The following is a 17,361-nucleotide window of genomic DNA, read 5'->3' on the forward strand; positions in this document are numbered from 1 at the left end:
TAACAATGATGTAAATTGCAGTTTTTTTATTCTTCATTTCTTCAGGGGATATTGTACATGGCACATTGTAATGGCACAGCTTGTCCACTGGGTGGTGGGGTGAGCTGAATGAGGATGGAGAAATGGACCAAACTCTTAAGTGTCTGCATAGAAAGGCTCACTTAGGTCTGGTAATGGTAATCTTACTGGGTCCTCAGGTTTAATGTGGAGGCTTTTTAATAGGACATAAAGTATAAAAGTGGCACCGTTAAGATAAATTAAATCACAGTAAAACTGAAAAGCACCTACTATGGATGGACTGTTCTCTTATCTACAGTTACAGCATATACCGCACATAAAGCTATTACTGTGGGATATACAAATGCACAGACGTACATATACAGTACAAGAACAACTCTTAAACTCAGAGTGAGCTGTGAACACATCCAGTAGCATACAGTACACGGGGTAATGCAAAAATACAGGGTTACATGTATTGTTCGAGAAAGAACTCTTTTCACAATAAGACTGCATGCAGCACAGGACACGGTTTGTTTCTGCAGTGAACAATGTAGCTGTGAATGGAAAAACAGGAAGTAATTGGCAACATTTACACGCACAGGATAATGTAGCCCACCTCAGATCTGCTCTGAAACCTGATGCGTACCAGCCTGTGTGATTGCGACAGGCTGGTGTTTGGTGCCAAATGTGAAGACTTTTACAGGGAACTTCACCAAATGTAAAAAAACTGAAAAGAAAAAACAGCCTCTTGATGGGAACTTGGGAGTGTAATTCATAAAGCAAGTTGCAGGCTGCAGAGCCTTCCACGGCTCTAGAGCGAGCAATTTATGTAGCTGGACTAGTTTCTTGAGTGACATTGTTTGTCTTGGATTCCAGTGTTAACGTTTAAATGCAGCAAGCCAAAACAAACGAATCGATAATCAGCTTAAGATCAGATTTTTTTCTTTTTTGTCCATGCAACATTGCTGCAGTTGTTTGAGGAATATGAGGAAGCAGCAAGGTTTGGAACAGGGATGATACCCCCACTGGCCCAATGCCTTGGACACACTGCCAAAAACTGACTCATTGTGTTGCCATCCGTCATGACGACAATCTGAAGACAGACTTCAGGTCTGAAACCTCCTTCCTGTGCATTAGCTCTGTCGTGTAGTTCACGTGAGTAAGACGTTTGATTGGTCAGACCTGTCCCTTGGTCTGCTGACGAATCCAGTCGGTGAATTTGACCACCTGTGTGTAGACGCCGGGGCGGTTCTGCCTGGCACAGCCCTCGCCCCAGCTCACGATTCCCGCCAGGAACCACCGCCTGCCTCGCTCCAGACACACTAATGGACCCCCAGAGTCACCCTGAGGACACACACACCGATAAGCATGTAGACACAAACATAAAGATCATAAAGAGGAAGCAGTCAAAAATTCCTCCAGGGCGTTTTATATCTGCTCATAACTTTTAAGCTTCAACACCCGAGGATTAGACAACACGGAGGATGGTAACTAGCTGTCGCAAACATTAGCAGCAACTTTGACACTCTTAGATTTACTTTACCAGGTAAGTGGCTAACTAAATACTCACAAACATCGGGTATTTCCTAAATGCCTTCGTCAGGGATTGATGTTTGTTTCTTTGATGCAGCTGTTTTATGAGTTATAGCACAAGCTCCCTAATATAAGTTACTTCCGGTTTCAGACAGACTGAGCTTGAAAAGCTTTTTGAGAAGACAGTCATTATTAGGAATTCTAGGTGAAACGACCCTTTAAACAGCCCAGTTTAAAAAGCACCATAGTGAAGCTCAGATCTGCTGTATGTATTTTTTTATTTGATCTTTGATGATTTTCAGATAAAAAAGAAGTTTGTAATGAAGAGAAAGTCAGGTAAGGGTAGGATGAAAGATTCCACAAACGTTATGGAGGAGTAAGTAATGGATAATAGGCATTGATTTCTAAATAAAAGGACATGAAAAACTTAAGTTTTATTTTATTATTTATTATATTAAACTTCAGTATATTTTTAGCTAACTAGGGAGCTCAGTCTTCTTCTCTTGCCAACACTTTCTTTAAAGATGTCACACATTTTAGGGTCAACTTGAAAGAAAGGCAGATGTGAAATGTAAAAGTGAGGTCAGAGGTCAAATGTGACATGATATTTGGACACATGGAGTGAACCACCACTCACAACCACTAGCACTTTATATAGCCTCTGTAGAAATTATCCACACCCTCACTTACCTTAACTGCACTACTGTATAGCTCTGTGTAAACAATCATTCTGTACATACGATAATTTTTAACCCTACAACTGTTTACAACTTGCATAGTTCTGTATAGCTGTATATCTCAGATTCCTGTAAAGTTATTTATTTCATATTCTGTATAGTTTTTCATATTTATATCCTGTCCATATCCTGTACATAGCTTGTACTCACTACAGCCTGTACATACTTATAGTTATAGAATATTCACAACATACTTCATACCATGTACATTATAACATAATAGACCCATTTCTGTAATATACTTGCATATCTATATTATTGCTAATATATATTGTAATATATCTATATCACTAAGCACTTCTGGATGGATGCAAACTGCATTTCGTTGCCCTGTACCTGTGCATGTGCAATGACAATAAAGTTGAATTCTAATTCTAATTCTAATTCTAAACTGTAATGTGATATTTAGAATCTCCATATATATGATCAGCCTGAATCAACAAACTAAACTTCAGCTCATGTTAGCGTTTGCTGAAATTACTGGCATTGTTCGTAAATCACTATAATAATGTGTGTGTACAAAAAATGCTTAGACTTCTAAAATTGTGGAGGTGAAATTGTGACACTCACCACAAACATGAAAGTTCCTGTAAAACCCTGACAGCTGTGTAGCACTTTCTGCAGAGACTAAATGATTATCTGCACTGATTATCTGATGATAACATGAGGAATAACGCTGTTAAATAAGGCATGTGAAACCAATTCTCTACTATTTTATATCTCGTGAGCACAATTTTATTTGTTTTCACGCCAGAAGTGGTTAGTTGGCTAAATAGAGGAGTCTTTACACAAGAAATCATAGGAAGCAGCATGTGATTAGCAAAAAGACACTGAGGAAGTAGATTTCTCTTGTATGGTTTAGATAAGATTTCTTGGAAATACTCCAAGAAAGTATCTTAAACCATTTCTGGTTAAGACTAAAAAGAAAGTTTTGAAATTTCTTAAGAAACCAGTGCAATGTTTTCCATAAAATCCATACACACTCACTTGACATGCATCCACACCTCCCTGCAGATTCCCAGCACAAAGCATCCTGGGAGTGACGGCGTCATCATACAACTTGTTGCAGGTGCTTCTATTTATGATCTTCACCGAGGCCTCTTGTAGGCGAGAGGCTAATTCACCTACAATCCACAGAAACAGTCAAAGTTTCCAGTAAAATTAAGTAAAATTTGCATATTTCTATTCAATTATGAGTGCTTACCATCCTCCATAAGAACTCCCCAACCTGTGACATAGCAGCTGGTCCCTGTGGTGAAAGTGTGAGAGGAGGCGGGGACGCACACAGGCTGCACCAAGTCACTGAAAAAAACAGGTGCGCTGAGCTCGAGGAGGGCGATGTCATAATCAGACGTGAACTGGTCATACTGTGGGTGGAGGAGGATGCGGCGGATCGGTCTGGTGGCTGCTCCTTGGTTTCCTGTGGTCATCACACGCATTCCCATGTATGCACGCCACGCATGTGCATCTGAGTATCTAGGATACACTGCGCTTAAATAAAGTGCTTATATATGAATCATCAACATAAGGTTCTCTGTAGTTTTCTTACTTAATGGCATCAGAGTCCTGGAAACAATGAGCAGCAGAGATAAGCCAGCGGTTTGAGACCAGCGTGGCTCCACAGACATGCCCGTAGCGATCCATCTGGAGGCTGACCTGCCATGGCCATGACCCAGCTACGGCGTCACTCCCTCCCACTATCTTGGTGCGTTTTTTGGGCCTGGTTCCACAGCCTGAGGAATAGATAAGGAACACATATGAAGATGTTAGAGCCTGTATTTTAATGAGCAAGTACAGCGGTATGAGGTGTGGTACTTGAGCAATTCCTGTACCACAGCGCAGCTCATCAGAGCCATCGTAGCAGTCTTTAACGCCGTCACACTCCGGGTTGACCTTACTGACACACTTCCCATTGGCACATTTGTAGGAGGATGAGGAGCAGCCTTTAACATCTAAACAGAACGAAGGTTGTAATATTATTTTTTAAGAGCACACTGTTGCACTAAACCATAACTGTGACATCATAAGCACTCACATGCTCTGGTGCAGTTGAGCTCATCGCTGCGGTCTTTGCAGTCAATGACACCATCACACACAGACGACTTAGACAAACACACCTTGTTGGGACAGACGTGGTAACATTTACCTCCTGAAAAGCAAACAGAAGGCAGCATGAAACACATGACCGAACAAAACACTGACATATGAAGGTATTAAAAGAGCGGCGGTGTTTTCTGCTCACCACAGCTGCCCTCCTCACTGCTGTCCGCACAAATGCTCTGACTGACACACTGGCTTTGAGGTTTGCACTGGTTGTTCCCACACAACAGTTCCCCAGGCTTGCAGGATGCTAAAGGTTTGATACAGAGCACAAATAAATGTGGGTCTAAACCAGGGTTTGTGTCTATATCTGCATCAAGATGTATAAACATAATTCAAACCAGAGATCCCAAAACAAAGAATACAAGATTAAGCGTGTGAGGACAGCGCACAGGACTTAGGCAACAATACTTACAGCATTTAGCCTCATCCCGTCCGTCTGAGCAGTCCTTTACTCCATCGCACACCTTCTTCAGAGGGATACAGCGACTATCTCCACAGCGAAACTGGCGAGGGCACGCTAATGACAGACAGCAAAGAAATTTTTAAAAAACCACAAAAACATAAATTAGAGGAAGAACTCAAACCAACCATATAATAACGAAATAACAACACTTTGTGCAGTAACAAAAGATGGGAATTTTTCAGGAGTTTACAGGGGATGAAACTAAATTTTACATTATGCAATCAGGACCACTTCAGATATTTACAACTAAGGAATTTTTATGATAGTGAAGGAAAGCCCAGTGTAAATCTGGACAAAAATAACTTAATTACAGCCTTAGTGGGGATCTACAGCTCTAAGAAATAAAGAGTAATATCTACTTATAGTGAAAGCATTCAGTTTCACTTACTTCCCTCTGGGGCGAAGGCTCGGTATAGCAAGTAGAAGCCCTTGTTGGTGAGAGATTCATCAGAGTGGAAGTGGAGGGTGAGAGGAGAGGAGTAGACTCGCTTTTTGCCGCTGTTTGACACTGGATTGCACAATCTGAAGATACAGTAAAATGAGGAGTTTCACTTTTAACTCTTAAGCATGCTCCAAAACATGGAGATAAAACACACCAGGAGTTATAATCAGCTTACTTCACTCCTCCGATGTCCAGCCAGTCCTTCTCACAGCCGTCTGATGATAGAGAATCCTGAATGTCCATTGTCACGATAGTTATGGAGATCAGGTATCCTGGTAATGGCACCTGAGGAAGTAACCAGAGATTATTAAGGAAAGTATTGCGATGCTGGAATGTCAACAGGCTACAGAAGAATATTCCATTGTTTCCTAACACATGCACACACTCTGTGTATGTACACAAACATTTTTATGTAGCTCACCCTCAGTGTCCATATGCAGTCTATATTGGGAGGATAATAGGAAGGGTAGTAGGGTGAGGAAATAGAGCCATTCCAGGAGGAAATTGACCCTCCACAACCTGCCCAGGAAGATGGTGACGCGGATAAGTGCACAAAGTACACACATATGTAATTATGTATGCAATTCAAAATGAAATTAGATTTTTATATGTCTGTGTGAGAGCACTCAAACCTGCTTTTGGGATGGCCTGGAAGTAAGCTTTAAAGATGGCTCCATCCCTCTGTCTGCTGAAAGAGAACGTGACTAGCATCACATTCCCAGAGGATGTCAGCTTCATAACCGGAGATGAGCCCGAAATAGGCAGCCCACACCACCTGCAGCAGTCACGCGCATCATTTTTAGAGACGGAACCAAGTTAAATGAATAAAAATAAATGTTACTTATCAGTTACTACTGCGTGTACACAAATATCAAAGCTCATAAAATGCTCTTTACCTGGCGATTATCTTGTTCTGTAAAGGAAGTAAGAAGTCATATGCAGAGAGCTTGTGAGTGGTGCAGCTTCCTGGTGTGGCGCCATGAAGGGTGAGGACAACCAGTCGAACCACGTGACCCGAGGGCACACGAAGTCTCCACTGGTAGTATGGCTTCTTGGGACTCACAAGGCTCAGGGTGCGGTTGTTACCATATTTGGCATAGAGGTCAAAGGACATGGCTAGACAGTGGAAATGATAATGATGCTGATGTTGTGAGTCAGATTAGATCTCTCTCACACACACACTTACACAGAAGAGCAAAGCATACTATTTATACAGTTAGTGCACATTTAAGCTCCTTTACAAAGCAACTCCACCTTTCCTGCTTTGTCTGACTTAATCAGTGTCGTATCTGATGTCTGCACTTGTGCTCTGCCCCTTCTGGTTTTCTGTGTACTTGCATGGAAAAGCAGGGAATTCTCAGAAATGTTTGACTCACCAAAACAGACTTAGGAGTTTTAAAGTGTCAAGCCAGAAGAGTACTGTCCTCACCTTGGAAGCCAAGCTGCCATTTCCCGCCCTGGATACTATTTGGATTTTTGATTTTGTCAGATCTTTCATCTGGATCAAAGTCGTCAGGGTCCAAACCTAAAAAGAAACAAATCAAGCATCAAAAATCTAAAACTTGGGTATAAAATTAGGCATTTATGAAAGTCTAACTATGTTATTTCTGTTTAAAAGAAAATCATTTTGCAGTAAAAGTACTTTATCTACCCAGTAAGTGAAGTATGTCATCATCTTGCTGCATAAAGTAGCGCTGCTCGTTGCGGCTTTCCCGCTGAATCTTGTTGCTCCCGGGAAGCCGCCGCTGAAGCCTCTCTGGGCTGGAGGTCTGAATTTCCATCGCAACATTGTCTGGGGCAGAGAATTTACTCCAGTAGAAGACGGTGAGCCCTTCTGCTCCTTCACTATCACACACAGAGGTTGGATCTCAGCGTGCTGCTGTCATGTATGTTCTTGGCATGCAAGAACCGTTGCAACACACAAGCAGATTTTGTTTAGGTGTAGCATACCTGAAGGCAGTAATTCCTGAGCGTACGTGGTAAGGGCTCCACGGAGAGGACTTGTAGAGGTCTGAGAACTGCGTTTTTAAAAAAAAAAAATAAAGGTGTGGGGGGGGTGACATCACAAATTGCACGCGAGATGGCTTTTTCCACTGAGGTGACATGAAAATACACCTGGTTGTGCAAATGCTTTGTTCTTGTTTGTGTGTATGAGACTCTTCATGTGTGCGTGCTGACTCTGAGCTGCACAGAGCTCCTTTGTGTCCCTTCCTGCCCGCTGTGAAGAGGTAAGATACTGGGTGGTATTGGCTCTTGGCCTTCAGTTCACCTGTTCTTTAATGAACAGATGGCCACAGAGATACTGTGACCACTTAACAAAGAAGCTAAATTGCCATTGCAGCTGCTTACAGGGATGTTAAACTATGGTACTGCAGTGTTTGGGGGAATTTTCACCTATCAATTTACTGTCAGATCCACTGCTATATACCTGACCTTCTGCTCCAAAAATCTAATCATATCTCCCTCGGCCCTTCTGTCATTCCAGATTACCCTACTGCCCTGTCTCTAGCTCTTAACCCCAGCATCAAACAGAGGTTCACCTGCTCTCTGTAGTGTCCGGTGCACAGAGTAGCTGATTGTGTGAAAGCAACACAGACAACGTTTTTATTGAGGGCCTGCTCTTCCTCTCACTCTTGCTGCCTGAGGCTAGCTAGGCTCACAAATACTGGGCTTGTCTTCAGCCCTGAAATGGCCCTGTCCCCCGGGGGTCTCAGGAACCTGCACACACACTGTGCCCAGCTCTTGTTACAGCTTTACATTTAACACTACCAGCGAGAGAAAGAGAAAGGGGCAGAAGAAAGTGGTGTGCAGAAAAAAAAGAGCGGAGATGGGAGGCTGAAGTAGATAAGGAGAAACTCTACAAATAAGAAAGCAAGGACAGAGGAGGAGGAGGAGAGCGGCTGTGTTTTGAATGTGCGACATAAAAAGAAGCAGTAACCTGCTGTAGAGAAGGATATCAAAGTCAGAGCAACAACAACAAGATCAGCTTCAGCCCAGGGGCAGGAAGGTCAAGCAGCACTCTAAAGTGTCATTCAGAGGGGAGGCAGTGACAGACAGGATCGCCGTTCCACTTACATAATGGTTCAAAGCCTGAGCCTGCAGGCGGAACTGAGGGGAGGTGGAGTCAGCCAGCTCCGAGGAGAAGCTCAGGTTTGGGAACTCCACGCTGCCTCCGAGAAAGAACACTGAGCAAGGCGGAGCTGTGGAGCAGGAGGGGGAGATTTGAGACAGGTGCACCGTGCGACTCAAAATAAATAACATTTAACACCAAAGGAATGGACCAGAAAAATCTCCTGCAGCTCCGTACTCACATGTTAAGTAGTGGAGTGTCAGTGCAATGGCTGCAATAAAAGGAAAGAAAGGCAAGAGACCCAACATCCATCTCCTCCAGGAATCACACACTGGAGCTTTTACCCCCTCCACGTTCTCTTCTGCCTGCTCCTCAGGCTTCGTGGGGGGGCTCAGTGAATGGGAGGGCTTTAAGTTCCCTTCTCCCTTTCAAAGACAAGGACACGACTCAAATATCATACAAGGTTTTTATGTCTCAAATTGCTTCTAATTGTTATTTTCATGGTAAAGAAAATGAAATCTATATACCACAAAGTCAGTAGAACAACATTTGACTGAGCCAGATGCTGATTTTCAGAGAGCAATGGAGAACATCCTTCAGATTAAAAGATCTACTAAGACATTTAAGGACTTGGCAGGTTTCCCCCAGGGAAGCAGACAAAGAGTGGCTGGAGTGGTCTGCTTTCCCACGGCCTGGCTGTGCAGTGTCAGCAACTCAATCAAGTGGCCCACTCGGATGTGGACATTCATAAGAATGGGACCCAGAGACATCTAGAGCAAGATTTTACACTTAAGAGGAATCATAAGTAAGAGTCTGATGGACTCTAAATAGTATGCAGCCCTTTTGTATTGGGGGAATAAAAAGGGGGTGAAACAAGCAGACGGACTTAAAGAGTTACAATATGCTGAAAAAACAGTTCTCGCAGAAAGGTTTCAAAGAGACGCACTGATGGCTTACCTGTGGAGCAGTGTAGCCTGAGTGTCCATGCCCGGAGACGCAGTACACTTCACAAATCTTGCTTTTGGGGAGAGTCCACATAGCACTGTCCCGTTTAGCTCCGGAGAGGCGATATGCAACAATACCCCGGGCATAGAAACGATGGAGAGAGAGGAAATCCCCGCTGTCGCTTCCTCTGGAAAAAAAAAGGAAGGGGGAAAAAAATCCCCACACCGAAACCTGACCCGAGGGGGCTTGGACGCAGCGGGCATTCACTGCCTCCCATTTACCTGAACCTGGCGGCAGGTGTCACACGGAGCCCCAGAATGCAGTGCGGGCACAATGAGAGCACTATGAAAGGGTACGATCCGCACAACCATCCGTGCGACAGATATTGTGGGCAAACTTCCTTGCTGTGTATGTGGGAGTTCAGCTCCGTGGGACAAAAGAGTGTTTGAGGGAAACGTGTGAGGTATTACAACTGGGGCTGGGCCGCTGTGCCCTTGGATGGTCCTTAGGGGACAAAAACTTATTGTGAGCTTTTATTCAGTATGTGAGATTAACGGCACTTTATAACATCAGTAAACTATTAATTATTGGATGCAAAAAATACACAACACAGGACACAAGGTATCTAGTAATGATGTTTTAATTTGGAATATTGTGCTGGGAATGGATGAGTTTCATTGTGTCATCTGATATGGCTGTAGATCCAAGAGGTGAACTTTGTGACCCTGCTGTAGACCCCGGGTAGGTTTGGTCTGCCGCAACCGGACCCCCAGCTGACAATCCCGATCAGGAACCAGCGACCCCCGCCTGGTGCCTGACATGACAAAGGGCCACCCGAATCTCCCTGAGATACGAAGAGTACACAACAGTAACTTGCAATGATTCACTCACTAATGTGCACAGAAATGCACGTGAGTCTTTTCTTTAAGAGTCTTTTCAGTTGGATGGGAGCATACCTTGCAGGCATCCCGCCCTCCTGAGGGGACTCCAGCACACAGCATGCGTGGTGAGATGATTCCGTATCGCTTCTTACACTCCGTCTGACTCATTACAGACACCTCTGCTTTCTGTAGCACCAAGGAAAGCACCGTGTCTGCAGAGCAGCGAGATGAGGACCACATATCAGACAACACATCACCTCCCAAATGGACTACTGCAATGATGTCTTGTCCTGCCTAACAATGTGCTGGATAAGCTGCAGTATGTTTAAAACTCAGCTGCACATCATCCTCAGCTTTGTGCACCTCTACTGACTCCTGGTCAGGCGGTATCTCCTATAAAAACCTCGTCGTCATCTATAAATCTCTACAAGCCCTTGCTCCCCACTGCTCATTCAGACCTTTGTAGTCCACAAAAGCCGACTCTCCATCCCCCACACCATACTGTGGTCCTGTTGCTGCCCGCACTAACTCTGACCACCCCCAAATCCACAATGCCTCATCTTTGGTTTTTTCAAAAACCAGTTCAAATGTCACCTATTCACTGAGGCCTTAAGCTCAGGCTTTTTTTTGTTGTTGTTGTTTTTGCTTTACACACACACAAATCAAAGGCTTGTATTACTTCTATGGGATTTCTTTTACATATTTCTGTTTGTATTTTGCAAGCATGTATGTATAATTTTTTTGTCTTTATTTAAAACTTCATTTGTTTGCATCCGAAATATTTTGGATCATCTTGGGAAACATGACATGCATGCAATCAACAGTTGAAGGCATTTGCCAGTAACTGCCTCACAAAGAGGTGAATTTAAATGAGTCCCCTAAGAATGGGCCTACATTTTATGCATTTATTGTTTATGTCTCTGAGGTCAAAAAACAAGTAGTTCAGCATTAAATATCATTTGCATCTTATAGCACTGTCCTAAAATAAAATAAAGGTGCTGTCCAGATTGTTAAAATTAAATATTTTATGTTTTTCGAATTGTTATTGCCAAATATATCTTGAGGATCTTACAGCTTCTAACCCAGTGACAGCTAGGGTAGGTTCCAGCCCCTTTGGATCCTAAATTTAAATAAACAGATAAAAAAAAGTCGATGGACAGATGTAAAAATTCTCAGACTTTGCTTGTACTTACCATCCTCAGTTCGGTATCCCCACCCAGTCACCACACAGCGGTGGCTGTCGGTGACGGTGTGGGAGGAGGACGGTAGGCACACAGGCTGGACCAGCGGGCTGAGGGAGGGTGGCCAAGGCTTCTTCAGCTGCAGCAGCGCGATGTCGTAGTCAAACATTTGAGAGTTATAATACTCGTGCACCACGATCCGCTGTATCTCCACTACGTACTTGGCACTGCCTTGTGTCAGCATGCCGAGGTGGGCGCGCCAGTAACGTGGATCAGAGAGCCTGCAGAGGTCAAAGTTCAGGGACATTAAAGAAGCAGGTTGTATAAACTGGAACTTACTAAACTAGATCTTACACAGCTAAAAGAAAGATAAGTTGAGCTGATGAATTGATAATCTTTAATCTAAAGATATCATGTGAGGTCTTTGGCAGATTATAACCTGTGAAAAACAGTGGGCTTGCAAGTAAACCAGCTGCTCAGAATAATTGATGCAATGTTATCACTAAATTAAAAGAATACTTATAGTTCATAAGAACACCAGCGAGCTTGGCTGACCTTTGCTTGTTGAAGCAGTGAGCAGCTGAGACGAGCCAATCAGTGGAGAGGACAGAAGCACCGCAGTACAGGTGACCATCAAAATAGAGGCTGACCTGCCAAGGCCACTCCCCCTCTGCAGAGTTTACTCCACCCACGATACGCTCCAAGCCAGTTGACGTGAACACCCTGGTCAATGGGGAGGGACGACCACAAGCTGAGGGTGATAGAGATGGGTTTGTTGTTACACTTGTTAGATTTTAAAGGTGACCACAGTGTTTGTGAGCGTATTTTACCATTTAAACCCGTCTGGTTCTGCCACATGATGCAGTTAAATTTAACTGCATCATGTGGCAGAACCGCAATACTGAATCTGATATTATTATGTGTATGCACAGATCTGCCACACATTTAAATGCATGTGCATACTATGTCTTTATCAGTGTGTACAGCTCGTGGCACAAGTTACACACACACAATAATCACCTATGTTGACATGCTGATTCATCACCATGGCTGGCAGTCCTGCTGCCACCTTATTAAAACTCAGAGCTTTGATGCACGTGTGTGTGTGTGTGTGTGTGTGTGTGTGTGTGTGTGTGTATGTGTGTGTGTGTGTGTGTGTGTGTGTGTGTGTGTGTGTGTGTGTGTGTGTACTAAGCTCAGTGTTAGTGAGTGATCAAAGGCAGACCTGTTCCCACCACCTTGAGACCCCATCATGATAAAATAACAGCAAACAGAGAGAGCTACGGGTCACCTCAGCGCTGCAGGTCAGCAAGTTTGCAGCTCAGTGCCCAGAGGGTTAGAAAAAAAGACAGCTTTCTCATGAGACTGCATGAAAGATCTGGCAGTGTGGTGGCAGCATAATCACAGTCATAAAAATCAGATACATCAGAGGGTAAGCAAATATAATTTCAGCAAATATTTGTGATTACAGCTTGAACCAGCTTTATTTCACTGAATCTATTTGCCAAACACTTATGATGTCAGCAAAGCAAACAACTGAGGAAATAATAAAAAGGTGGAGCCAACAGCATTTTAAAGGCACCTTACATCTACAGTTCAGCATGTACTGCTCCTGCTGCTGCTCTAAAACTCAAGTGAACTGAACAAAAAGCCACTGAAATTCAATCTGGTAAGTATAAAACGTTTTAAGCTTATTAATTACACTATTATTATTCAGGCACTGAGGTGGCCACTCCAAGGATAATCCAGGAACAAATTCCTACCACAAAACTGTTACTATTTCCAGTATTAGATGTGATAATGTTACTAAAACGCAAACAAATTTAATTAACAAGAAGTCAAAATCCGAAAATCTCTGTCGGGGTTTCCTTCCGAGTAGGAAACCTCTTTATTGTGTAAAACGTTTCCTACTTGGCAGCGTGATTGCAGCTTCATCCTCGCAGAACTGGATGTTCTGATTTTTTTAAAAATAAAAAAAGCCGGACAGAACAATTCAACCTTTTTTTTTTTTAATAATTTGAAGATATTTGAGCATAATTATGAACTATTTATACAAAAACTGAAAATGAATGCAGTTTATGAAAGAGTTCAAATGTAGTCTCATACAAACCCAACATCACACAGCATGTTGGGAGTAGAGTCACCTACAAGAGCGCAAACTGTAATTGTTGCATGCTACAAAAATACGATGTGTACACAGGGCACGTATCGAGGAGTACTCACCACAGTCGGCCTCATCACTGCGATCCTGACAGTCATCGAGTCCGTCACACTTTGCGTTCTTTTTCAGGATGCAGGAGCCGCTTTTGCACTGATATCTGATTGCAGAGCAGGTCGTTTCTGATGAAACAAGTCTCAGTTATTAGTGGCTAAAAGGCACGTTTCATTTTATAAAGTTGCAAACGACACGTACCATGAGTGCAGTTGAGTTCATCGACTCCATCTGTGCAATCTGTCTCTCCATTGCATCCTAGCAGAGGATGCAGGGGACTATTGGCACCACAGCTCATCGTGGGCCTTGCTGTGAAAATATGCATCATTTTTTAAAGTGCAGACTGAGTTCTCAAGGAAATAAACACATTTAAACCACATGCCAGACATCAAGAACAGTGTAACGTTTCAACAGGAACTCACGATGCTATTTTAAACAGACAAGGAATGAAAGCCGAACATTCCCATTGTTTAAAAAAACAAAATCAAAAATGGTTAATTGGAAAACAACTTACAGCAGAAGACCTCGTCACTCTCATCCTGGCAATCATCCAGGCCATCGCAGAGTCGAGTCTTCTGCACACATAGTCCCGTGTTGCACAAGAAATGGCTCTCTGGACAGGCTGGTGAGCAGAGAAACAGAAACAAAACTAAATCTCTATCATTTTGTTGTACTGGCTCAATATAACACAACACAATAAACTTCTCTGGGGCTGCAATACAGTGACAATTAACAACAAAAGAGCTACAAGAGTTTCAAGAGCTACAGTAAAAGATTATCTTTTTTTTCACAAGAACTTCCATATTTATTTTCCAACATTTTCACTTTGTAATTTTTAGAATCCACTTATGAACAAAGTTCACATGCACACAGATACACAGAGACACGCATTTCCTGCACCCCATCCTAGCGGTCACAGTGAGTCAGGCTGGAGTTATGCTGTGCTTACGCTGGTTCATACTGTAGCTGCTATAAGATGCCTGGAAAGGCTGAGTAGAGGTACGTGAGCTGCAGCGAAACTCCATATCTGGATTGTAGTCAGCAATCCGAAAAACCGTGTCATGTCCCACGTAGCTTCCACAGTAACTGTGGAAGGAAAACAAGCATCAAGAAAAATCATCACAGGATGTGGGACAAATATGGTCGTGGTCAAATGAATGGTCTAAAAATATCCAGGACATTCAATACATGAGGTGACTATCCATCTCTGTAGACTACTGAAAATACCCAATAATAATAGGCAGTGGAACTTATTATTTGAATTCAGTGTGAGCAGGTGTAGCCACGTACATGACTTCATTGACCTTCCACCAGCCTTGGTCACAGCCATTCATGTCCTTCAGTTTCAGAACATAGTTGTGGAAGCGCAGTGCAACTCCTAAAGTGGAGTTCTGGGTCTGTTATAAAATGACAGAACACACAATGAACGAAAACTAATAATAATAATAATGTGTGTGTGTTCGTGTGTCACTTGTTTGTCTACCTTAAACTTCCAGGTACAGGAGCACTGTGGGGGCAGCATGCTGGGGTAGAAGGGGCTGTACATTCGATCTCTGATACCAGGCTCCAACTGGGTCTCAATTTGAGACATACAAACTGAGAGTGACAGAGAGAGGCCTGAGGGTTATAGTTTCCCAAGCTAATGCTAGATGTTACATAAATCTGGGTGCTGGAACATTATATTATTGAGAAATCATTCTTTAGAAGCAGACTTATTATACATATTTTTAAAAAATCCTACACAATTCACTAAAATATTAATTTCATGTCGATGCTTTGCTTTCAGAAAACTTGTTTGTCAAGAACTACTGGCTTATAAGACAGAGCAGGTAAATGTCTCATACCTTCCTCAGCGATTGCCTCAAAGTATCCTCTGAAATTTTTATTCCCGTTGGTCATTCTGAAGGACAGCAGCATGAAATTGGAGGTAGAAACGATGGAGACGGCGCTGGAGACCGGCTCACACAGGCTGCAGCACAAAGAATGTAGATCAGCACATGTGAAATTTGTATTTATGAGTGTATAAATATTCTTGGTAGTCTAAGTGCCAATGACTGGGACTTCTTTAAGTGAAACGTGGGGACCGACTTATTTAAACCTCTGAAAAGATGGATGCCTGAAAAGACTGAGCAGAGGTACGTGAGCTGCAGCGCAACTCTGGATTGTAGTCAGCAATCCGAAAAAACGTGCCGTGTGCCACGTAGCTGTGAGTCTGTCAGTGAAGTTAAAAATACTTATGATACCTATAAATACTTAGAATATATATGTAAATGTCAGATGCTCTGGAATAACCTGCTCAGGACTGATGAATCTAAGATGGACCTTCTGGCCACAGTAAGAACAGATGTGTTTTAATGTAAGGCCATCTGAGGAAGGCTCAAAAAGCAGAAATGGTGTGATATTGGAAAGGCTTAGTGGTATTGATCATCATACCACTAAAAAAAACCTTTAGAAATCTGCAGGAATTCTGTGTGTTGTTTTAGAGAATCTTAACTATACTGTAAATCAAACTTGTGCTCTGGTGCAGACTCGCCTGTGCAGAATGCGCCCTCTCATGGGCAGCAGAGCGTCATACACAGTGAGGGCATCGTTCACGCAGTCACTGGGCTCAATAACAAATGAGGTGATGGTGAGGCGGATCAGAGAGCCAGGGACTGCAGTGAGCTTTACATGGCAATTTATACCGCCCCATGACGAGAAGACGCTTAAAGGGACCATCACCCCAGGAAGGTTGGCATACATCTTATCTACACACTGAGAGTCTGGAAGGAGAGAGAGAAAAAACCTCATGGAAACAAAATGCAGACATGCAGGATGTTTGTTATTCACCTCCGTAGTTCTTACCTGCTGTGTTGGATGAATAATCTGAACGCTGAACACCTGCAAGAGAGCAGAATAGTCAGTTTATTCTAAGGTTCAGAGTGATAAATATGCATTAGACTACAGGTGAGACACACAAATGCACCATTGATGAGGATGGAGTCTATGTCAACTGGAAGACCCAGCAGGTAGCCTACAGAGGACCTGTTCAGGCTGGTGTGGACTGAATCTCTGAAAATGGCTGCTAAGCACTCCTCACACATCTCTGAGCTCTTCAGTTGAGGGACCACAAAAGCCATCCAGAAATGCACCAACACGCCACCCTTGTTGTTGTTACTTGGGGAGGAAAACAGATTGATAGAACATCTTTAAAATCATAAAACTAAATGAAAAACAGCAGATTTGTTTGGTTTTAGTTCATGATGACAAGGAGCACCATAGTACCTGAGGTCTGAAATGACAGCTTGCTTGTAGAGTTTCGCAACTGAGGACATTTTGTACACATTGTTCACCTGCAAGACACCAATAATGACACCAATAATTAACAGCAGATTAGTACAGACCAGCAGTTCACCAGCAGGGTTACACTGACACCTACCACGTGCTGGATTTTATTTGCCATGGACACAAACTCATGCGACTCTGCTTGCCGGTACTCTGGGATAAACTCCACATTGGCTACACGGAACATCCCAGCGAAATATGCTCCACTGTTACTTTCCCTGCGAACTGAGGAAATCTGGTCAAATTTAGCTTTTTTTCCCCCCATCGAGCTACTACATTACAATAATACATTTTAATAACATGCTGCCAATAAAATTAGCTAAACGTTTATGCACAGCATCTAAACACTGAACTTTGCAAAGATATTTAATGGACAGTTCACCTCAAAATCTAATTTACTCATTTTTCCTCTGGCCTGTTGTCACCTAGATTGTTTTAGTGTGAGTTGTCCAGTTTTGGAGATCTACTCA

The 17,361-nt window shown here is 43.0% G+C and overlaps 1 protein-coding gene across 1 annotated transcript; it reads right to left on the reverse strand.

Annotated features, from left to right (window-relative positions):
• Positions 1–1,176: 1,176 nt before the first annotated feature.
• Positions 1,177–16,714, reverse strand: LOC308385382 (transmembrane protease serine 9; the record flags this gene model as incomplete). Its single annotated transcript, XM_080864235.1, has 35 exons — positions 16,533–16,714; positions 16,412–16,447; positions 16,101–16,329; positions 15,412–15,536; positions 15,051–15,163; positions 14,858–14,964; positions 14,517–14,653; positions 14,082–14,189; positions 13,769–13,876; positions 13,579–13,695; positions 11,911–12,106; positions 11,368–11,636; positions 10,250–10,386; positions 9,978–10,137; positions 9,575–9,635; positions 9,306–9,480; positions 9,038–9,118; positions 8,590–8,773; positions 8,354–8,478; positions 7,229–7,296; positions 6,930–7,123; positions 6,708–6,803; positions 6,175–6,394; positions 5,911–6,053; positions 5,700–5,797; positions 5,454–5,563; positions 5,225–5,358; positions 4,786–4,890; positions 4,513–4,620; positions 4,306–4,419; positions 4,103–4,222; positions 3,820–4,003; positions 3,475–3,746; positions 3,258–3,394; positions 1,177–1,344 (listed from the first exon to the last, which is right to left on the reverse strand). The coding sequence occupies exons 1-35, from the start codon at positions 16,684–16,686 to the stop codon at positions 1,177–1,179; spliced, it is 4,893 nt and encodes a 1,630-aa protein (XP_080720361.1). The 5' UTR covers positions 16,687–16,714.
• Between the last annotated feature and the right edge of the window lie 647 nt (positions 16,715–17,361).

Source organism: Rhamphochromis sp. 'chilingali' (assembly GCF_963969265.1).
Source record: "Rhamphochromis sp. 'chilingali' genome assembly, chromosome: 18".
In the NCBI taxonomy this organism is placed as follows: domain Eukaryota; kingdom Metazoa; phylum Chordata; class Actinopteri; order Cichliformes; family Cichlidae; genus Rhamphochromis; species Rhamphochromis sp. 'chilingali'.